Source organism: Rhea pennata, chromosome 29 (assembly GCF_028389875.1).
Source record: "Rhea pennata isolate bPtePen1 chromosome 29, bPtePen1.pri, whole genome shotgun sequence".
NCBI classification, from domain to species: Eukaryota; Metazoa; Chordata; class Aves; order Rheiformes; family Rheidae; genus Rhea; species Rhea pennata.
Window position 1 is genome coordinate 4,795,919 of NC_084691.1, and position 21,816 is coordinate 4,817,734.

At 53.2% G+C, this 21,816-nt stretch overlaps 2 protein-coding genes and 1 long non-coding RNA gene across 3 annotated transcripts; all 3 read left to right on the forward strand.

Annotated features, from left to right (window-relative positions):
• Window positions 1–624: 624 nt before the first annotated feature.
• On the forward strand, window positions 625–15,241 carry PA2G4 (proliferation-associated 2G4). Its single transcript, XM_062597513.1, has 13 exons — window positions 625–745; window positions 3,595–3,723; window positions 4,346–4,451; window positions 4,659–4,728; window positions 5,929–6,021; window positions 7,274–7,337; window positions 9,057–9,135; window positions 10,260–10,338; window positions 10,645–10,778; window positions 11,430–11,524; window positions 12,037–12,164; window positions 12,891–12,944; window positions 13,271–15,241. The coding sequence occupies exons 1-13, from the start codon at window positions 658–660 to the stop codon at window positions 13,334–13,336; spliced, it is 1,185 nt and encodes a 394-aa protein (XP_062453497.1). The 5' UTR covers window positions 625–657; the 3' UTR covers window positions 13,337–15,241.
• Window positions 15,242–15,652: 411 nt separating this feature from the next.
• On the forward strand, window positions 15,653–17,418 carry LOC134152251 (uncharacterized). Its single transcript, XR_009960980.1, has 3 exons — window positions 15,653–15,799; window positions 16,869–16,891; window positions 17,180–17,418. It is a non-coding gene; the product is annotated as an uncharacterized LOC134152251 (long non-coding RNA).
• A 366-nt stretch (window positions 17,419–17,784) lies between these two features.
• Window positions 17,785–20,687, forward strand: ZC3H10 (zinc finger CCCH-type containing 10). The gene is made up of 2 exons (XM_062597449.1): window positions 17,785–17,872; window positions 18,310–20,687. Exon 2 carries the CDS (start codon window positions 18,363–18,365, stop codon window positions 19,545–19,547), a length of 1,185 nt encoding a protein of 394 aa, XP_062453433.1. The 5' UTR covers window positions 17,785–17,872; window positions 18,310–18,362; the 3' UTR covers window positions 19,548–20,687.
• The last annotated feature ends 1,129 nt before the right edge of the window (window positions 20,688–21,816 follow it).

The window sequence follows — 21,816 nt, forward strand, 5'->3', positions numbered from 1 at the left end:
CAGGGGGCAGTGACGAGGGCTGGGGGCTGCCATGGGGCTGAGGGCAGTGGCAGAGGCGAGCGCTGTGGGGCAGGGGGCAGTGACGAGGGCTGGGGGCTGCCATGGGGCTGAGGGCAGTGGCAGAGGCGAGCGCTGTGGGGCAGGGGGCAGTGACGAGGGCTGGGGGCTGCCACGGGGCAGGGGGGCAGCGCTGGGGGCAGTGACTGTGCCTGGGGGGGGGGACTCGCCCTGCCCCACAGCGCCCCGAGCAGGCCCATTTGGGGTGACACCCCTCCCGCTCAGACCCCTCCATAGACCCCCCACCCCTCCCGTGGGGGGACGTCCGCCTCCCTCCCGCCGCCCCCACAAGACTACACCTCCCAGCATGCCCTTCGCGCCACTTCCGGGCGCCCACACCTCCGGCCACGCCCCCTCCCCCTCCGGCTCGTTCTCGCGGGGGCCGCGCGGCCTGCCGGGAGCTGTAGTCGCGCGGGAGGGGGCGGGGACTCGGCTTCCCAGCGTGCCCCGCGCGGAGCCCGCGCTCCTGCCCTGCTCGCGCTCTCTCGCTCGCGCTCCCCGGGGTCTCCTCAGCGCGGCGGCGGCGGCGGCGGCGGCGGCGGCGCGGGGGGCGGCGGCGCGGGGGGCGGCGGCGGCGGCCGGGCCTAGGCGGCTCCGACCATGTCGGGCGAGGAGGAGGCGGCCGAGCTCACCATCGCCGAGGACCTGGTGGTGACCAAGTACAAGATGGGGGGGGACATCGCCAACCGTGAGTGCGGGCCGCGGCCGGCGGCGGGCGGAAGGGCGAAGGGAAGGGAAGGGGGGGCCGGGGCCGCCCGGTGGCGGCGGCGGCGGCGGCGGCGGGGAGGCAGCGGGCCGGGGGGAGGGGGGCGGCGAGGCCTAAGCCCCGCTCAGGCACGCGGCGCGGGAGGGGGCGGCGGCGGCGGCGGCGCGGGAGGGGCCCCCGGTGCCCGCGCGGCGGCCGCTCCCGCACGTGGCCTCCCGCCCCACGTGCGGCGGCGGGGCCGGGCCCGGCGCCGCTCGGCCTCGCCCGCCGCCGCCGGCCGCGCGCGTGGCCGGGCCATGTGGGGCCGCCGCTGCCCGCATCCCGCCCCCTCCCCCGGGGCTGCCCCCCGAGTTCGCCCCCCTCTTGTGCAGGTTCCCCCGCAGCCGGGAGCCGCGCCGCCGCTTCCTCCTCTCCTTTTTTATTTTATTTTATTCTATTTTTCATTCCTTTTGGCCCCAAAGGCGGCGGCCGGGAGCGGAGTCCCTCCTCGGGCGGTGGGGAGCGCCGCGCTCCGGCGCTTTAACGCCTTTCTGCGGCGGCGGCCGGGCCTGCGGCTCGGCGCGGGCTTACAGCCACGTTCTTCCTATTGCAAACTTCGGTCCCCTCGCGTAATTTCCCCCTCTTTTTTATGTTTTTTTTTGTTTAAGCGTTTATTTTTTGCTGTATCATTAAGGGTGGCTAGTTACCCCCCTCGAGAAAAGTGACAGCTGTTTTAAGGAGCTAACTTGACCGGTTTTATGAGGTCTCGGCTGCTCCAGGAGCAGCTTCAGGAGTGGCATGTGCCGCACTAATCGTTGCTGACTCAAAAGCTTCTGTTTTATGTCATTGCTCTTCATAGTAACTTGGGATGCAGCTCAAGAGAAAGACTTGGATTTGAAAGCTGCAGTAACGTGGGCTCCTTTCTAGCTGACAGGAGGGTTGCAAGCCTGTGTTTTGCTGGCCCTGTACTTTTTCCTCTGTTTGGAAAAGGTTCCCCCTTGGGGAAGGGTTTCTCACTGGCTGTCTGGCAAACTGTATTTAGCAGCAGGGTACAGAGAGGTTATGCCACCAGTTTAGTGACACGGAGGAGGGGGCACCCCAGTTCCCATGGAGGAAAAGCAGGTTGATCACAGTGTTTTTCTTAGTGATGTTGTGACTGTGTTTGGGAACAACAAAACCAGAACTGAGACAAAAAGGTTTTCCAGTTCAAAATGTCTTGGATACTTCTCAGTGTGATATGCCTTTTAATGATATAAAGTGCTTTTAATTTGCTAAATGAAACCCTGTGGAAGGACAGAATAAAATTAGTAGATGTTCTTTGGTCAGTGCTGTTACATTCTCTGCTTTTTGGTTTCATTCTAATGCTCTGATGAACATGGCTCTCCATTTATCTTTCTACTGTGTTTGTTTTGACATTTTCTATTTTTGAGTCTCTGTGTCTGGCTATCCACTAAATGTCTTTTTTTATTGTAGTTTTATCTGTACTTAAAAATCCAAATTCGTAATTATCTATGACACATGGAAAGATGACTGCTTGCAGTGATTTGAAATTTAATCTGTCATGCAGGTAAAAGACTTTTGGTTTTTCTACGTGTCAAAGAAATTATGAAAAACCATCTGCTTGTAGACATCTCCTTAAGCACTTCAGAAATATTTATTGCTGTAGTACCTAGAGCACACACTATCAGTTACAGAAACTCCCAGTAAATAGAGACACTTAGAAAATAGCCTCTTGTAAAAACAGCATGCTCATAGAGCAAGGAGGAAACTGCCTTGGATCCCAAAACATTTTAGAGGATAAGCTTTAAGACTCCTTGTAAAGTAAGACAGTTTGATAGAGGAGGAAGAGGGAGAAGTAGCAGCTAGTCAGCCAGCGACAGAGGCAGTGCCTTGGCTCCTGGCCTCCTGACTGATAGATGTACATGGCTCACTCCAGCAACTCCTGGGCCTTCATGACTGTTACTCCTGGAATATTACTGAGATGTGTTTACAAATGTGAGCCTGCAGTATTTCAACACAAGTTGCAACTTTTACATTCCTTTACCCATTTATACTACCAGGCACAATGCATGCTGTTTGCTACGGTGTAATCAAAATGCTGACAAGACTCCTAGGCACAAAGCTAGAATATGTCCAAAAGTGGAAAAATGGGTGCAGGCAACATTCAGGAAACAGGCAGCAAAACTTTCTTTAACCTCCAGCACAGAGCAAGGCAGGTTCCTGATGGCAGAAAGCATGCTGAAAGCTGCTTAGGTTGCCTGGCCTTTGTGAGGAGGAGCGGGTGGGTTACCTTTAAAATGCTCCTCTGCAGAGGTTACTGTAACTGGCCTTGCTATGCTAGTTCTGTGCTGTTGCCAGCTCTTGAGCAAAGCAGTCTTTCCACTGATCTGTATGTTATGGTCCTGTACATCCACAACAGTGCCCCTTGCTCTTTTGATGTGCTGTGTATTTTGTTTCCTGAGTATTTTCAAACCTGTTTCTGTAGCTCTGACTTCTCTGGAAAGAATGTGGGAGAGAGGTGTTTCTGCTTGGCTTCTTTGTTTGAGACCTGCAAGTGTACAGACAGGTGTCTGAAACTGCAGCACTTCAGCTCTGCAGGTCTCAATGTGTGTTCGTTTGCTCATGCTTTCTGTGAAAATGTCCCTGGAAAGTCAGTTCTTAAAAACCAAATAAAAATTGCAATGGGATTTCTATACACCCATGGTTCCTTGCTGAAAAGCTGAGCCAAGTCCCTTTTTAGAAAACAAATAGATGCTTTTCTTTTTTATCGTGGTGCTGTGTGATTAGTCTTGCTGATAGTTTTAAGGATGTCTGTTGTTAACGTACTTCAACAGCATTGTGTTTGAATTAAGGGGTCCTGCGTGCGGTGGTTGAAGCGGCAAACTCTGGAGCATCAGTTCTCTGCTTGTGTGAAAAGGGAGATGCCATGATCATGGAAGAGACTGGCAAAATTTTCAAGAAGGAAAAAGAAATGAAAAAAGGTGAGCCTGTTCCAAAGAAACTTCTTCAATATGAAGATTTTTTTTTGACCTGTTGTGTTGCTGGGTGGTTGGTGTGAATGGGTAGCAGCAGAGAGAGCACAGTTCTGTGCTATTTTTTGTAAGAAATACTTTACCATTCCTAGAAAACCAGTTTTGACCCAAATCGTCCTGCATGCCCTGTTCATAAGCATCACTGATCAGCCTGAGCTTCCCATTTTGATTTACCTGATCATTCATATTGAAATGGGACTTAATTTGGACAATGATGTCCTCCCTTCAGAAAGACCTGCTGTATGATTATGGAAATTGTGTGATGCTTGAATGTGTCACTGAAAGAACTGTAATTTGTGTTCTGGAGACTTAAAGTCCTTTTTACAGGTGTCTCACTGCCTTGGATATATTTCTTTGATGGTTGCCTGGGCAAAAAGAAGGCCAGTGTAGGAGCATACCGCAAGCTAGATTTCTTATGGCTTTTTGGCTAGAGACTTAGGTAATGGGGCATTTTACATTGCTTAAAAACTAAATCATACATGACAAAACTACAGTGGCAGGGTTGCTGTCTGTGCCTGTGCAGTGTGTGAGATTGCAAGACTTCATGGAATGTTTCTTTTTCCCTTTATAGGTATTGCCTTCCCAACGAGTATATCGGTAAATAACTGTGTCTGTCACTTTTCCCCCTTGAAGAGTGACCAAGATTACATCCTCAAAGATGGAGACTTGGTCAAAATGTAAGCATCTTGATTACATTTCTCATGAGGTTGCTGTAAGCATCAGGGCTTCACTCATTAGTACTGCTTGGTGTGTTAAATACTTCATTGGCTTGACTAATTACTGAAGTGTTTGAAACATGCCTGACTCTTCTAATACTTCTAGAAGTCACCCAAGTTTCCTGAATTGTGAGACTCCACCTGTAATTAACTCTCTTTGTATTGCAGTGACTTGGGAGTCCACGTTGATGGTTTCATAGCTAATGTAGCACACAGTTTTGTCATAGATGCATCAAAGGTAAGTTTTTTGAAGGAATTGCATATGTCTTGCAGCTGCCATTTTCAATGCAATCTAAAGACAATATTAAAAAGCTGATGTTTAGGTGCATCTGATTCCAGAAGGCAGCGGTGTAGAGCATCACAAAAGTTTCTACCCAGTTTTACAAAGGCTCCTGAGCTCTGGTGTCAAAACAGTGTCAAGAAGAAAACAGTCTGTTTTTTAAAAGTTATTCAGTCGTCTGGAAAATGTGGGATGGCACACTGTTTCAACATGTACAGTTTTGCAAGGTTACAAATAGTCTGAAACAAATCAAGTGTAAGCTGAGCTGCAATGAGTTATTTGCATTTAGTGCCTTTTGTGCAAATGGAGGTGAAGCTTGGCTGTGGGGCAGACTGGGCAGACTGGTTTTGCTGCCCCCTCTGCTGGCCGAGGCATGTGGAGCCAAGCGCACTGCACTGCTCCAGGGAGTCACTGCCCTCAGCTTTGCAGCTCTGAGTTCAGGGATGATTTGTTTCTTAAGCCCCAAATCTAGTCTCTGCTGCCTGCCTTTTTTGTCTGAATATTCCAGGTACGGGCTTGTAAGTGGCTTTGTTCCTTTGGGGCTGATGGCAGCATGCAGCCCCTGGCAGGTATTTGCCAGGACACCACCATGGCATGTGTGGTTAGTGCTCCAGCCATTCAGTCAAGTCATCTTTTTTTGAAAATGACACTAAGCTGCACTCATGAGATTAGCTGCAGGAATTACTGTTATAAGATGTGTGTAAAGTTTTCATGTAAGTTTGGGACAAAGTTTCAGTCTTGAGGATGTCAGCTGTGGTCTTGGGAATGGTTTTTTTCCTGTGGCTGTGCCAGAGTGTCTTGATGGGGAGAAGACAGGGAAAAAAATTGAAATCTATTGAAATCTCTCCAGTCCATCTTTTTGGCTACATAAGAATCGCTTCTCTTTTCAGTTTTTAACAGGGACAGGCTTGTACAGAGATTTTTTTTTTTCTGATGAAACTTGTAAGACAGAACCTCTTTGGTTGTAGTATGTACTCATCTGCTCTTTAGGCAGAGCAGAGCCTAGTGACAGAGCTGTGAAGCCTGAAGTCCTTCCACCTTTGATCTGGATCTCCCACTCTGCAGGAGTGTTCGGGTAGAAGGATTACCTCCATCTCTAGGCAGTCAGAACAGCATTCTTGTTAATAACTGGGAAACTTTATTTTTCTGTTTTTCCAGGAAAACCCTGTGTCAGGTCGTAAAGCTGATGTCATCAAGGCAGCTCATCTCTGTGCTGAAGCTGCTCTGCGCTTGGTAAAGCCTGGAAACCAGGTGAGAGGCTGATATTTGTGAGTATGTATCTAGGCACAAGTCCTGAAGCTCAAATACAGACACTGCATTTGCCATGTGGTCACTTCATGTGTAGAAATAAAAGTCTGTGACCTTGCCTGGGAAGAATTGTTCAGCTATGTGGGGAATCTGGAAGCAGCTGCCCACAGACAGCTGAGCCACTTCTGGGGTGAGCAATGGACCACTGGCACAGGTGGTGGTGACTCTTCCTGTCAGCAGTTCTGGCTTCACAGCAACATCTAAGCTCTTGCTTGTGTAAAGTTGGCTTTGCAGAGAGGCATTAATGCTTCCACGTGCTGGTCCCTTTCTCCCTGAAAAAAGCTGGGCACACACAGTAAATTTAAAATGTTGGGAGTCATGACAGCTTTATCCTGCGATTCCAGGCTCCTTCAGGAAGGAACAGGTGAGCTTTGCCAGCAGGATGGTGGCTGACTTCTCAGCTTGAGATTCATTTGGCAAAAGACACAGACGGCAGCGGGGCCTGTGATACTTGCTGTTACGGCTATTTGTGAAACAAACAGAAAATATTTTGCATCCCTCTGAACTCATTCACTGTCAGAGTCCTGCAATTCGTCCAGAAAGGAGATCTGCTGGACAAGGTCAATAAAAACAAGATATAATGTGGCCAATTGTCTGTTTGAGGGCTCTTATGGACTCATCTGCAGAGGGTGATGGTGTTTCCCTTGTAGGGGCCTTCTGTCATCAAGAGAAAACAGAAAGCTCAGCTGGAAGTACCACGTTTGCAGGTTAAAGATGGCAAAGACCCTTGGTAAAATTTGATTTTCCATCTTGCAGTGCCTGGATGCCCACTACATACATAGCTCTGGGAAAACACTTCCTGGCAGTGACTTCAAACTTTCTTCTGAATCCTCCTAACAGTACTCCCTTAAATCTCTCACTTGCATCTCTCCCTTGTTTGGTGCTCAGACTCCTAAGCAGTTGTAGGCGTTCTCCTTTGTCACTGTGTTACTATTCCAAACATGCTTGTGTTGCTCTGAGTTTCTGGGTGCAATACAGGAAGGCTGAGTTAACCTCATGTTATGTGTCATTTTTTTGTTGATATAGGGTTAAAAATGAAAGGCTGATACTATTCCTCTTTTTCTGGAGATGTTGGAGCACTGCTCAGTTAGAAAGCTTGCTGGTTTTATCACAAAACAATGTCAAGTTAAAAAACTATTGTGCTTCTGGCTTGAATGTTATATCCTTAATGTATTTTTGTGTGTTCTTCATCTAGAACACGCAAGTGACAGACGCTTGGAACAAAATAGCCCACTCGTTTCACTGCACACCAATTGAAGGTAAGGATTTGGGAGCAGCTGATTCAGAGGTAGCGAATGTTCTAATTACATACTAAATCCCAACCTGCCTTACTCGAATTCTGGAGAACATTTAATGGCTGTGAGTCCTAGACATTCCATCTTTAAATATAGCAACCTTTCCTAAAACTTCCCTTCAAAACTCTCTAGATTTTTCTGCTTCCGTTGTTTTTCAGTTTTTAAAAATGCATTAATCCAGTAACAATAGACTTAGGCTATGGTGGCTAGTAGGTAGTATCTGGACCTGTGGACTTCCCTTTGATCTTGGACAAATCGCTTTGTCCTTTGCTTCATACTTGGCCACTTGTAGTTAAAATCCCCGTAATGAAAAATAGAAAAGAGCTTGCTGGTAACATAGCAGCCTTTCCTAAAAGATGCTTTAGATGTGCAGGGTATTTAATATCCTTCCTTACCAGAAACTGATTCATGTTTTCTTCATAGTGTTGATAGCAGGGGAGCAAGAAGACACTGGAATAGTTTCTTATAGAAATAAGACCATTGGGTTTTTGTTTGGGAGGTGACATGAGAGTTTAGCTTGACTCTTGATTTATGCAGTTGCTTTTCTCATAGTCAGTAACATCACTGTCAAATAGTTCTTTCAGGCATAATTAAATTGGTCCGTTATTAGTTAAATTTCCTGACATGCTATAAAGCTGGCTTGCTCTCTTTGCTTGCTTTAGCCCAGTCTTGGAACATCAGTTCCCTAGTCCTTGTGTGGGATGGCTTTGTGGGTCTTCTCAATGCTTTACTCCTTTCTCTGTGAAAAAAACATGGCACCAGCCGCAGTGAGGAGGCGGCTGCTCACACTGTCAAGGGAGTTTAAGCAGCCACTGTTTTGGAAACAGTCAAGTGCCGTAATTATCTAGGCACTGGCAGCAGCATAAGGACCCAGTTCATGAAAACAAACGAAGCTGTTGGCTGCTGGGGTTGTGCTTTCCTTTCCCGCCAGCAGCAGCCATCCTTCCTGAATGGAGACATGTGACCTTCCTTGCTGGGACTGGTGGCTTGGGAAGCGGAACCCGAATGGCTGCGTGTTCCTCTTCCTAGACTTGAAATTGAAGGTGAACTGCAATGTAGAAGGGATGAGTGAATGAAGCCCTTAAAATATGCTTCGAGTGCTATACAAAATACAGACTTAGACAATCCAGGAAGAACTAGAAGTTTCCATTAACTTGACATTTGACATCCCTAGAGATGCCCAGGAATGCATGGCTTAAGCACTTCAGCAATCTCTGATGTCCCAGAGTGTAGAAGCTTTCCTCACTCCCCTCCCTCCCCCCTCCAAAAAAAAAAAAAAAGTAAAGCCTATGCTGTGCAAGTATAGGGTGTTAGGTATGTACTTGTGGGCTCACCTGCAATCCATTATAATCTAGTCTGGTTAGATAGCTTTATTGAGAAATGGAAGTACTAAAAGGGCTCTGCTTCTGGCTGCACCTCCAGCAGAAATTTCTGCCTCCTCTTTGGAGAGGAAGCAGTTGCTGAAGTCAGAGTGGGCCTTAGAAAGCTCAGTATCATCACTAATGCGCTTGGAAATTTGTGACTGAAGAAAGTTAGAGAAATGTTAACACCAAAGACAGTTTGCTTTACTGTTTTTGCTCTTGCTGAAGGCTGGAGACCTGGGCCCTAGAGTGCTAATAACATAAGTCACTATGTAGCTGATTTGCAGCTTAGAGGTGTTAATGGATTCTCTTATTGCGGCAGGGATGCTGTCACACCAGCTGAAACAGCATGTGATTGATGGAGAGAAAACAATCATCCAGAACCCTACAGACCAGCAAAAGTGAGCATCATCTCTGGGGCTGCCTCTTTCAACAGTGATTGGGAAGGGTGGGACTAGATGCTGAACGATGGTTCTGCTTCTTGCTTCTTTGTGATGTCCAGTGGGGGATGCAACAGGTACGTTTGCATGTAGTGTCTGACTATCACTGCAGTAGGAGAATGTAACAAGGGGAAAGATTGCTCTCTTCCTGACCTCCTCTTGAAGTCTGGTGTGACCCAGTATGTCAGATTTTGTAGCCCTGTATCTTCTTGTTCATTCTATGTGGATGTGAATTTGGTTCTGTGTTTAGGGCTTGCTCTGAGAAAGAAAGGCTGGAAGTCCCCGACATCTGTACTCCTTGCTGTCACCTGCAAATGTTCTTGGTTTCTGTCCAGTTTCTCAAAGGAGTCTCCATCGCTGAATTACAGTCTGTGGCCTTGGAGGCTGCCAGCAAAATAACCAACTGTTGCTAGTTGTAGCAGTGGATGCTAATTCACCAGGAACTGTGCCAAGGCCTATCGTTTGTCTCACAGAAACTGCCAGGAGCATGCTGGATGGTGATTGCTGTCAATAGCATCTCAGGATGATTTTGAACTAATGAGCTGGATATGTCATTCTGTTCTGTTCCAGCAGCCCTTCTCTTTCAGGGATGCAGTCAGTGTTGGATCTCAAGCTGAGTATCTAGAGCTCAGTGGCTTTAAAGCCAGCGCTTTGATTGTAACTTCTGAGACATAGTGATGTTCTCTGGTATTGTATCATGTGTAATGGGGCTCTTGGTCTGCCTAGGACATGGCCACAAGTTCAGAGAGATGGTGTTGAATGTCTAAGAGACCTTTTGGCCTTCAGCGTGGATGGAGCTACTTGTTATGGGCAGGAAAAGTACGGGCTTATAACTGTTTTTCTCTTGCCAATCTGTCACTGATCTACTCTAATGCCTGACATATAAATCTTCAACTTCTGTATCTTCTGTGCCAGCTTGTGCTCTTCTGGTCAGAGACCTGGTCACTTTGTAGAGCACCGTGTATGTGCTTGTGGACTTCTCTGGTAAACCCGGTGTGGGTTTGCTTGATGTATCAGTGACTGTGTAGAAGGTTTTGTCTTCTCTGTTTACCATTCTTTGGCTTACTAAACTTTTTTTCCTCCAGGAAGGACCACGAAAAAGCAGAATTTGAGGTCCATGAAGTTTACGCTGTTGATGTTCTTGTCAGCACTGGAGAGGGAAAGGTGAGTGCAATGCTTCTTGGCCTGCTTTTACTCTGCACATGGTCAAGGTGGACATGTTTCAAAATAGTCATCAGTAGATAGTGCTAACAGGCAAATCTTTTTGGTGCAAATTCCAGCTGTTGCATGGGTGTAGCTGCATCTTCTTGGGGGTAACCTTTTCCATCTAAAAACCTAAGGCTTTTATGGTGTCACTATAGAAAGTGCTTTGCAGATGTAAATGTTCTAGCACGTGAACGCAATCAGCTAATCTGGTTGAGAAAGTGCTGTGCTGCTTTTCTTGTGTCTCAGCCTTATTTGCATTTTTAGGCAAAGGATGCTGGACAGAGAACTACAATTTACAAAAGGGACCCCTCCAAACAGTATGGCTTGAAGATGAAAACCTCCCGTGCCTTTTTCAGTGAGGTGGAGAGGCGCTTTGATACTATGCCATTTACTCTCAGGTATTTGCCCTTATTCATTATCTCTCCACGTGTTCAGAGCTGGATGCTTTGCCTGAGCTTCTTTACCGTGCTGACAGCAAAAACAACTTGCTTTGTTGTTTTGTCACAGAAGTGGAGGTAGCCTTTCCTGCTTTATGTTGGGATGTGCTGTATTTGAACCTAGGAATGGGTGGAGAAAGCATGTTATGGGCTTAAGCAGGAATCCTAGGCAGAGTCTGAGTATTAGAGAATCTCCTGTGCCGCCATGTGTGGTGTGTGGGGAGCCTGAAATTATGGTTAAAGGAAGGAGAAGAGTGAAAGCAATGTCAGAGTGCAGCATAAAGAGGGAGGCAGTTCCAGCCAATTTCTGTCTGATGTACTCTCATGATAAAGAAACAATGTTCTGTTGACAGGCCCTTCTTGTCCTTTAGCCCACTTGCCTTTTTCCAGTCTCTGAAGGTAGTAGTTCACCTAGCTTTCATGTTTGTGGAACAGTTGCCTGCTTTAGCCATCCACTTAGTCATTGCAAAACAATAAAGTCGGGGTGAGGGGGACAGAAATGAAAAATCTTTAGGCTGATGGCAGAGACAATTTAAAAATCTGCAGGATGGTATCCAGTAGATGAGCTCAGAAAAGGGCCTGAGCTTGAGTTTGACTCTTTCTCCTCCACAGGGCATTTGAGGATGAGAAAAAGGCCAGGATGGGGGTGGTGGAATGCGCCAAACATGAGCTGCTCCAGCCTTTCAATGTCCTTTATGAAAAGGAAGGTGAGTGCTGGCCATGGGAGGATTGAGAACTGGATGTGGAAGGATGTTTAGCAGGCAACCAATAGTCACTTCCGGGATTCTGATAAGACCAGTGCTGACTCTCACTGTACAAATGTCTGGACATGCACATCAAATTTGCTTTAAGGGCCATGAAGTTTATCCTCCAAGACAGTTTACCCATTGGCTTCTGAAACTTATTGGGAATTGTTCCAGAGACAAGATGAAAGTGTTCTTGGAGTAATTTCCCGGGCAGAAAGAGCGCTTCATTAAGTTTCTCTGGCTTGCTTACAGAGTAGGCTGGAAAGATTTTAGGGGGTGGCACATAGGGAAATGCTTTGTCTTGGTCAGGGTGGGTTTAAGAAGTTTCTGCAGGATGATTTTTAGCAGTGATGTTATTGAAATGGCATAGGAATTGAAACAACTTCTGGTTGGAAACATCTGCCCAAGTACCTAATGGATGAGATCTGTCAGAGTGGAACTATGGTGTGGTAACATCAGTTTCTGCTTTGCAGGAGAGTTTGTTGCACAGTTCAAATTCACAGTGCTTTTAATGCCCAACGGTCCTATGAGGATAACCAGTGGCCCCTTTGAGCCAGAGCTCTACAAGTCAGAGTTTGAAGTGCAAGATGGAGAACTGAAGGTTGGTTTAAAAAAATATATATAGCATGTTAGGTGGGTCACTGTCTTTGCACCCCTTGGAATGAAAATGGGAAGCAAAATCTGGGAGACTGCTGGAAAGCTGTATGAGGTGTGGGTTTAAAAAGGGGAAGGACAGCTAGTCCTAGTCTGTTCTCTTCTGAGCACCTCAAAGCAGGAACAAAAGCTTTGAGTAAGATGCTGCAAACCAAGCCTCTGGACCAGGGTGGGGATGATCTCGGATGGAATTTGCGATAAAGAAGGTGCAGGTATTCAAAAAGCGGGACGGTTCTGAAGGCAAAGGGGAAGCAGCAGCAGCTGTTTGCAGACAGGTTACTTTAATGCACAAGAAAGAAGCAGTAGCGCTCGGTCGGCCATTCATGACCCTGCAGCGCTGCAATCTGCAGCACGAGCAAGAATGTGCTTTACACCAGGTTGGGCCCTTGTTTTCTGCATCAAACACAAGCTTTACAAGCTTTACCTGCTTGACAATGATACCCAGCCCTTTTCTACAAGTAGTTGATAAATCTCAACAGCTGGCCCCAAGGCCTCATACCTCTGCAAAGTGTGAGGCTGCAGCATTCCCCATCTATCACTATGCATGTTAGGATTTACTGCTGTTCCTTCAGTGGCTGGCAATGCAGATTTTGCTTTAAAGACGTTTCCCTTTACCTTCTGTCAAAAGAAGACATTGGCTTTCTAGCTGCTTATGTTTCCTTCCTGTCTCTAGGCACTTCTACAAAGTTCTGCAAGCCGGAAGACCCAGAAAAAGAAGAAAAAGAAGGTAATTTGGCCACATTTTTGTGGGGATTAAAGAGACAACATATCTGGCAATCAGCATCGCCCAAACTTTATCCAAGCCCTGCATGGTCACATTTTAAGTTTGCCTCCCAGGCCATCTTAGTACAACATTTAAAGAATATCATGATACTCCTTTGGCCCAGGAAGCAGCAGTCCTGTGAGAAGGGACGTCCTTCTGAAAAGGCTTGTTGGGTGGGCTCTGTCAAACTTGCTGACAGCATTGTGGCCTTGTGTGCTCTGCATCTGCACTTTGCCCGCATTACTGAGCGATGCCCTGTTCTGACAGTCGTTGCGGATTTGTCTCCACAGGCCTCTAAGAACGCAGAGAATGCCACCACAGGAGAAACAGCGGAAGAGAATGAAGCTGGCGACTGAACAGCTCCCTCCATGTAGCACCCAATTCACACACACTTGCCCCTTTTCTCCCCCAAAACAGAAACGAAATAATCTAGCGCTGTTTCTTTTACGACCAAACAACAAACAGTCTGGACTTCCCACTGACTACAACCAGCTCCTATTGACTTTGCCATTGAGGGAGAATTCCCTCAGCCACTTCAGACTACTTAAAAAAGAAAACAGAAAAATGAAATCAGGAGTAAAAGCTAGTCTATATCCACTCTTTCTAACCTTTTGTACTACTCATACTTGTTAAAGAGGTGAACAACTAAGCTGTTCTTGGTGAGAGAGGGAGTTTAGAGAGCTGCCTGCTTTCTTCTTCCTACTCCTCCCTTTTTTTTAATTTCTCCCTTTACAGATTTTCAGGGGTGGGGGGGAACAGCTGATTAAACCTGAGAAAGTGACCCGTGTTTAGTGATATGGTACTCATGGACGGTGTAAGGTAATCTGCCTCAGCACTATCTCAGCTCCTCCCCGTCCATGTAGACATTCTCTCACTGTAACTGTTATCTTGGAGCAGAAGACTTCTTGCTCTTTCTTTTAGCCTCTAGATTGTACATTTAAAATTGGGAAAAGTCGTATCAAATTTTATGTCCCCTATGAGACTGTAGACTGTTCTGTCTACTGCGTTCTGTCTGAGCGTTGCTTTACATATAAACGCTCTATTTTTTTAATATGCCGCTCTGATAAGCCTGTTTTTTGACAGTCCGACGTGTATGGAAGCACACTATTGAAGTCAGCATTCCCTGTGCAAAAGCTCTGCTGCAGGGCAAGAGGCAGGCGAGCTGACCACCCCTGTGTAATGCCCACCGCTTGGCAGTATGTAATTTCCTGGTATCCTGGGGAGTTTATTCTTCCCTGTGGCTGGTTTCTATGGCCCCTGAATGTTCCACTCTTATGTGCATTGGATCTCTCAAAAGAATATCCTCTTTGCACATGCTCCTCTCATTGGTGAAATCAACTAGAGAAATGCTACAGCAGTTGTCAGACTTGGACTACAGTTCATCCAGGGGTATCACTCTTTAAGTTTCTTCTTTTTTCTTTTTTCTTTTTTTTTTTTTTTGGTGTTTTTGTTTTTAAGAGAAAAACAGATTGAATTTTATGTATTTGAATGTGAGGGTTCTTCCTTTGCTGATATCCTCTGACCAGGTCTATGGTTATCCACCTTCTGTAGCTAAATTTGGGGAAAGCTTCTTGCCTCTAAAAATGCCCTTTCAGACAGCTCTCGTGCTTCTCCACAGGCCAAGTGCTTCCTTGCCAACATCTGGGTTTTAAAACCTAAACTCAAAACATGCAAATATTACCAAAGTTTAAGTCAATAAAAGAAAATAAACGATGTGATTTTTTTTTCTGAATTTTTCCATCTCTGTCTGCAAACTGTCTGCTCCTATTTTCTGTCCTATCCAGCTCTTCTGCGGGGCCCTTGGGCAGGTGGATAAAAGCAGATACGCTGCGGGGAATACCCTGAATGGATGCGGGGTAGCTACCCATCAAACACTGAAGCCAGAGACAGGAGGGCTCCTGTCCAAATCACTGGTGTAGTTTAGGCAGCTCCTAAATGTTAACCATGAACCTAAGGGGGAAAAAAAAAAAACTTGTTCCCAAAGAGGAACATTTTAGCATTTATAAGCAATATACTGTCTTCTGTAGAAGAAAGGCAGAGCTAATCTTTCTCATAGTCCACAATACAGATTTATAAACCACTAAGACTTGCTGGAGGTTTATTTAATTTTCTATTTTTACTTTTAAAAAAAATTGTACCTCTTGATACAAGCAACAAAAATGCAGTTGTTAAAAGTTTGAAAAGCGAGAACTCCCAAGAAGCACTCTGTAACTGACTTTTTCCAAATAAAATTGACTAGTGACATCTGTTTGGACAGAAAAGCGGGTCTGCTGTTTTGGGGTGCTGTGTGGTCCTTCGGGGGTGTGTTGGCTGCGGGGCTGCTGCGCGTAGCGGCGATTTTATCCCCTTCCCGACTTCGCTCCCTGAGGGGGACGAAATGAGGGGGCTGCCCGGAGGCAGCCTCAGGTTGCGGCCCTGAGCTGTGCCCTTGCTTCGGGAGGGCGGCGAGGCGGGAGCGAAGGGCTTCGGGGCGCCGCTCTGAGGTGGGCCGCAGGGGGAGGCCTCCTCCCCGGGGAGGGCTGCAAAATGGCAGCCAGCTCGGACTACATCTCCCGTGATGCCCCGGGAAGCGGGGCGGACTACAGCTCCCGCCGTGCCCCGCGCGGCGGGGGCGTGCCCGCCCCGTGACGCGCCGCCCGTCCCCGCGCTGCTCTATAAATAGGCCCGGGCGGGCGGCGCGCGCTTCTCTCTCTCGGCCGTTGCCGCCGCCATCTTGCGGGCGCTCGGTGTCCGCCTCCATCCGCCTCCATCCGCCGCCCGCGCCGCCGCCCGCCCGCGCGGACTGAGCGCGGCGCCCCCGCGCCGCTATGAGGGCCAAGGTGAGCGGCGGGGGGCGGCCGGAGGCTGGGAGGGGGCACGACGGGGCCGACCTCCCCCCTCGCCCCCGCTTCCCTAGCGACGGCAGGGCCTGGCGCTGCGTGTGGGGAGGCGACGGCGTGGCCGGGAGAGCCGCAGGGCCGGGCGAGAGCCCTGGGCACACCGGGCCGGGGGGCTGTGGTGTGTGTGGGGGGGCTCCCTGGGTGCAGTGGGACGTGGAGGGGGTGTTTGGGGGTAGGGGGTCCCTGGGTGCAGTGGGACGTGGAGGGGGGTATTTGGGGTAGGGGGTCCCTGGGTGCAGTGGGACGTGGAGGGGGTGTTTGGGGTAGGGGGTCCCTGGGTGCAGTGGGACGTGGAGGGGGTGTTTGGGGGTAGGGGGTCCCTGGGTGCAGTGGGACGTGGAGGGGGTGTTTGGGGGTAGGGGGTCCCTGGGTGCAGTGGGACGTGGAGGGGGTGTTTGGGGTAGGGGGTCCCTGGGTGCAGTGGGACGTGGAGGGGGTGTTTGGGGGTAGGGGATCCCTGGGTGCAGTGGGACGTGGAGGGGGTGTTTGGGGGTAGGGGGTCCCTGGGTGCAGTGGGACGTGGAGGGGGTGTTTGGGGGTAGGGGGTCCCTGGGTGCAGTGGGACGTGGAGGGGGTGTTTGGGGTAGGGGGTCCCTGGGTGCAGTGGGACGTGGAGGGGGGTATTTGGGGTAGGGGGTCCCTGGGTGCAGTGGGATGTGGAGGGAGTGTTTGGGGGGGCTCCCTGGGTGCACTGGTCTGTAGTCACTGGGGAGGGGAGGTGTGTCTCTGGGAATAATGTTTAAATTTTTTATTCTTGGCCCTTAGATCTCCCCTGATATTAAAGACTGAGAAAGCCTCAAAAGTTGCTCAGTGCCATAAGTCAGAAGATGTACAGACTATTGTTATTCTGGGGAAGGGGGGATCTGTGGGAGCAGTGGGCAGAGGAGCAAGACTGTTATTGGGGCCCTGCTCTTGGCCCCACATCGGGGAGTCTGCCCAGCTGGGACACCCCACCACAGGCGTGACACTGAAGCCCTAACCTCGTTCTTCTCCATTTTCCTTCCTCTAGTGGCGAAAGAAGCGTATGCGCAGGTACGTGGGGATGGTGGCCTCCCTCGCTGGGGCTTTGAACCCATCTTATCTCTTGGGAGCGCTGGTTGAGGACCCCCCTCGCTGCCAGGAGTATCAAGGGGAGCTGCCGCCTGAGCTTGAATCTCGTGGCACGTGAAAAGCTTAAAGCGCCCTGACTCCTGTGGTGCAGCCCGGCCGGAGCAGTGCCCTGCAGCCGTGCTCCTCCCTCGCTCCAAGTGCGGCTTTGGCAGCCCGGGGGAGCGAGCCCCTGGGGCTGTCATGGTGTGTGAGCAACACTTTCTTTCCCAGGCTGAAGCGCAAGAGAAGGAAGATGAGGCAGAGGTCCAAGTAGGCGCTTTGGTAGCGCTGCCGCGGCAGCTGCAGAGCGGAGTAGCCCTGGGACGCGGGGCGGCGCCTGTCCCCGCTGGTGCCGCGGGCGCGGGAGATCGGCGTGGCCGGGCGGCCCCAGCCCAGGTGTTCTGGACTGATTCCTGTCTTTGCAGCTGCGCGCTGCCCCTGTACCATAAATAAAGCCTGGTTCGGTGGCAGCTTGTGTTGCGTCTCTGGGGTCGCAGTCGGGATAAACCTGGTGCGATGGAGTGCTGGGTGGGGACGGGCCGCAGGGGTGAGCGGGGAGGGGGGAGCTGCGGGCAGGGGCCTGCTGGGGGGGGGGGGGGATCTCTTGTGTGGCCCCTCCCGGGGCGGGGGGCTCGGGGAGGGAGGGGGGAGCTGCCAACGGCAGCAGCCCCTGGGGAAAGGCGGTATCTGCGCGGCGAACGTCACCGCCGTGGCGTCACCGTGATGCGAGAGCCCTTCCCCCTCCGCGGGAGACCCTCGCTGAAGACAGCCGGGCGCGCGCGAGGCACGCCGGGAGGAAGAGCCGGCTCCTTCCGGCGCCCTCGCCGGAAGCACCATAGAGAGCTTCCTGCCAAGCGCAGAAGGGCGGCCGGAAGGGGCCGCTCATTGTTGGTGCTGGAGGACCCGGGGGAGGCCGCGGAGCGGGTGAGTGCGAGGCCGCCGGCGCCGGGCAGGGCCCCGCCGGGGCGGCGCCGCGCCCGGGGCCGGGGCCGGGGCCGGGGCCGCGCGGGGCGGCCGCCGCGGGGGGTCGGCGCTCCCGCCTCCCCGCCCGCGTGGGGCTGTCACGGGGGCGGAGGTCGCGGACGCCCGGTGCCGCCGCGGGCCCTGTCCGGGGCTGCGCCGGGCGCAGCGGCGGGAGGCCGCGGGCCGGGCCGGGCCGGGCCGGGCCGGGGGCGGCGAGGCCGCCTGCCCGCGGGCGGAGCCGCCGTGCTTGGGGCGGCCGCCCGCGTGCCCGGGCCCGGCGGTGCCCCGCGGCTCCGCTGCGTGCGCGGCGGCGGCTCCCGTCCCGTCCCGTTCCCTGGCGGCTCCGGCGAGGTTTCCCCCTTCCCTCTTGGTTCATTCCTCTCCTTCCTCCTCGGCAGTTCCCTGAGCGGCTGCTTTCCGCACCGGCGGGGAGGGCGCGGGGCCGGAGAAGATGCCCGATCGCGACAGCTACAACAACGGCAACAGCAGCGATGAGGCGGGCGCCAACTCGGACGACATCTGCCGCGACTTCCTGCGCAACGTGTGCAAGCGGGGCAAGCGCTGCCGCTTCCGGCACCCCGACATCAACGAGGTGACCAACCTGGGCGTCCGCAAGAACGAGTTCATCTTCTGCCACGACTTCCAGAACAAGGAGTGCGTGCGCCTCAACTGCCGCTTCATCCACGGCACCAAGGAGGACGAAGACTGCTACAAAAAGACGGGGGAGCTGCCCCCGCGCCTGCGGCAGAAGGTGGCTGCCGGGCTGGGCCTCTCGCCCGCCGACCTGCCCAACAGCAAGGAGGAGGTGCCCATCTGCAGGGACTTCTTGAAGGGCGACTGCCAGCGGGGAGCCAAGTGCAAGTTCCAGCACCTGCAGCGGGATTACGAGTACGACGCGCGCGGCATCGCCGCGCGGGACCAGGGCATCGCTACCACTGTGCGCCGCTACGACCCCTACGACCCCATGTACGACCCCGACCGCTACGACGACCACGACCCCGTGCTGAAGCGGCGACGGGTGGACGGGCTGCACTTCGAGACCTACGAGTACAGCTTCACCAACCCGCGGACAGTGGAGTACCGGCTGCTGGAGGAGGAGAACATCATGCTGCGGAAGCGTGTGGAGGATCTCAAGAAGCAGGTAAACAACCTGATGGCTACGAACGAGGTGCTGCTGGAGCAGAATGCCCAGTTCCGAAACCAGGCCAAAGTCATGACTCTCAGCTCCACCGCGACGGCCACCGAGCAGACTCTGGCACCCACTGTGGGCACCGTCACCAACTACAACCACAGCATTGCCCAGACGCACACCACACTCAGCAGCCAGGCCCTCCAGCCCCGGCCCGTGTCCCAACAGGATTTGGTAGCTCCCGCTGGAGCCCAAGCAGCACCCCCTGCCAATGCCGCTCCCCCCATGAACCCCGAAATCACCCCACTTTCGGCTGCTCTGGCTCAAACCATTGCACAGGGCATGGCTCCCCCAGTCTCCATGGCTCCCGTGGCCGTTTCAGTGGCTCCCGTGGCTGTGTCCATGGCGCAGCCGCTGGGAGGGATCACCATGAGCCACGCCACCACCCCCATGGTGACGTACCCCATCGCCTCGCAGAGTATGAGGATAACGGCCATACCGCACTGACGCTCCCCGGGGCGTCCGCACACTGCCACAGAGCAGCGCCGGTCGGAGCCGCCGTGCCGCTCCGCGCCGGGGAGACTCCTTTGGGTTGGATTTGCTCTTTCCTTTGTGGGGGGCAAGAGGAGGAGGCAAGATGGGACTGAATCCAAATGTGAAACTGAAAAACCCTTGGGAATTTCATCTCTGTGCTTTGGGGGAGGAGGAAGGGGAGAAGGTTTCTTCCAGCCTGCAGGTGAATGATTTGAGTTACCATTAACCCTCAGCAGCCCCACGTGAGCCTTCATGTGGCAGCATATTCAGGGAGGAAGGGGTTAATGGCGCGCGAGTTGAAGGGTACAGTAACCTCATCGCCTTGTGTGTCCGTCACTGCTCTGTCGCTGTCCTGCCACCCTCCCCAGGACCCCAGGGCCCCGCTCTGCCGCCTGCTATGCAAGGATCGCGCTGCGGCAGCGCGCGCGAGGAGGCGGCCGGCAGCACGGCCGGAGCCCCGCCAGGACCCGAGCGGGGACGGGGCTGAGCTGGCTGCCGCCGGTGGAGCACAACGGCTGCTTCCCCCCGGCCCGCGGCACCCGGTCCTGCCGGGGGGGCCGCAGGGGCCTTCGTGTGGCTCCGTGCAAGGTGACCGTGGTGCCTCTGCCCTCCGAGAAGGGCCGGTTGCGGCGCTGCCCGCGCAGAGCTCGGGAGCCGGCGGCTGCTGGGTCGGCTCGGGCGCGGAGGGCGTGAGCCCCCCGCGTGGCTGCAGGTCCCAGGCAGGTTTCTGGGGACGGGGCGGGTCGGCAGTACTGGAGGCAAACCCCTCCCAGCCGAGCCCGGCCCGGCGCCCTCGTGGTCCCGGCCCAAAGGCTTGGCTCTGGCTCCGCTCGCTCCCGCGAGGCCTTCCCTGCGGATCCCCCTTTCTGGACGCACGTCCCTCGCGCTGTCTTCTCATTTCTGTTTTGAATTTTGTTTCCCAGAACTGCAGCTCCCCTTGGGCCTAGAGTAGCTTTTGCATCGTTATGTCTGGGTTGATTTCTCGCTGGACTGTACCGTGCGGGAGGCGGCGACGGCGGGGAGCACTCTCCAGGAACGGCCAACTTTCTAATCTAGCGTTTTAGCTCTCCAAGTACAGTGTAAAGTTTTTGACTATTAAAAAACAACTATGTACAGTGTCCCACGACACGCTGGGGGCCACGGCGTCGCTCTAAGCGCTCTTGGGGCCGACGCCGCAGGGGAAGCACTCCCTCCTGGGCTCATCCCGGACGTGCATCAAAGCCGGCACCGGAGCGCGGCCGACGGCAGCGTGGGAGAAAGGAAGCGCGGGGCCCGGCCGCAGCTTTGCAGGAGGATGAGCCTGGGCGGGCGGCCAGCTCCGCGCGCCTCCTCCGGCCGGGCTGCGGTGGGGGTGCCCAGGAGGTGCCCCCGCTCCGGGGTTCCCGGGGCCCCGTGTGCCGGGGCAGCCCGGAGCCAAGGAATTCGGAGCGGCGATGGCGTTGTGCGGGATGAACAGCTGCCGCTTCGCTCCTCCTCCCCGGCGCCTGGGCGGCCTCTCCTAAAAAGGGCAAATTGGCGCTCTCGAGGCCGAGTTTCTCCGTTCCCGGCTCAGGGAGCGAGGGTGGGTCGGATCAGAGAGGGGGGAACCTGGAGCCGGGCTCCGGGACGCGCCTCCGGCGGCCGTCGCGTCTCCAGCTGTTGAGACGTGACCCTAATCCTCAGGGATTTGGGGCTTCTCGCTCGCGCTGCGCCTGTTTGTTCGCCCCGAGCCGCGGCTGCAGCGGCGCAGGAAGAGCCGCGGGGAGGGAGCAGCGGTTCCTGCCTCGCCGCCGCGCAGGAGCTGCGAGGCCCTTACGCGCGGTTTCGCTTTCCGCCTCCGCGGGCCCTGCCCTGCCCCGGGCTCGGCCCCCCCCGCGCCCCTTCCCGCCCCCCCCCCCGGCCTCCTCCCTTTTCCTGCAATCTCCGCTCCAGGGGCAGCGAACGCAGATTCGCCCGAGAGGGGCGGCTGGGGGGGCACCCCCTGCTCGGGGACCCCCCCCGGGACCCCCTGCCCGAGTGCCCCCGCCCCCGGGATCTCTCCCTGGGGTCTCCCATCCTGACCGAGGACCCCCCCACACCTTGGGGTGCCTCCCTCCTTCCCTGGGGGTCCCCACCATGGGGATTTGCCCCCCCTCCCCGATGTGCCCTTTCCTGGGGTCCCCCCCACCACAGAGTGTCCCGTCTCCTTGGGGGTCCTGATCCCTGGGGATGCTGCACCATGGGACCCCCTTCCCCGGGACCCCCCCCACTCCCAGGACCACCC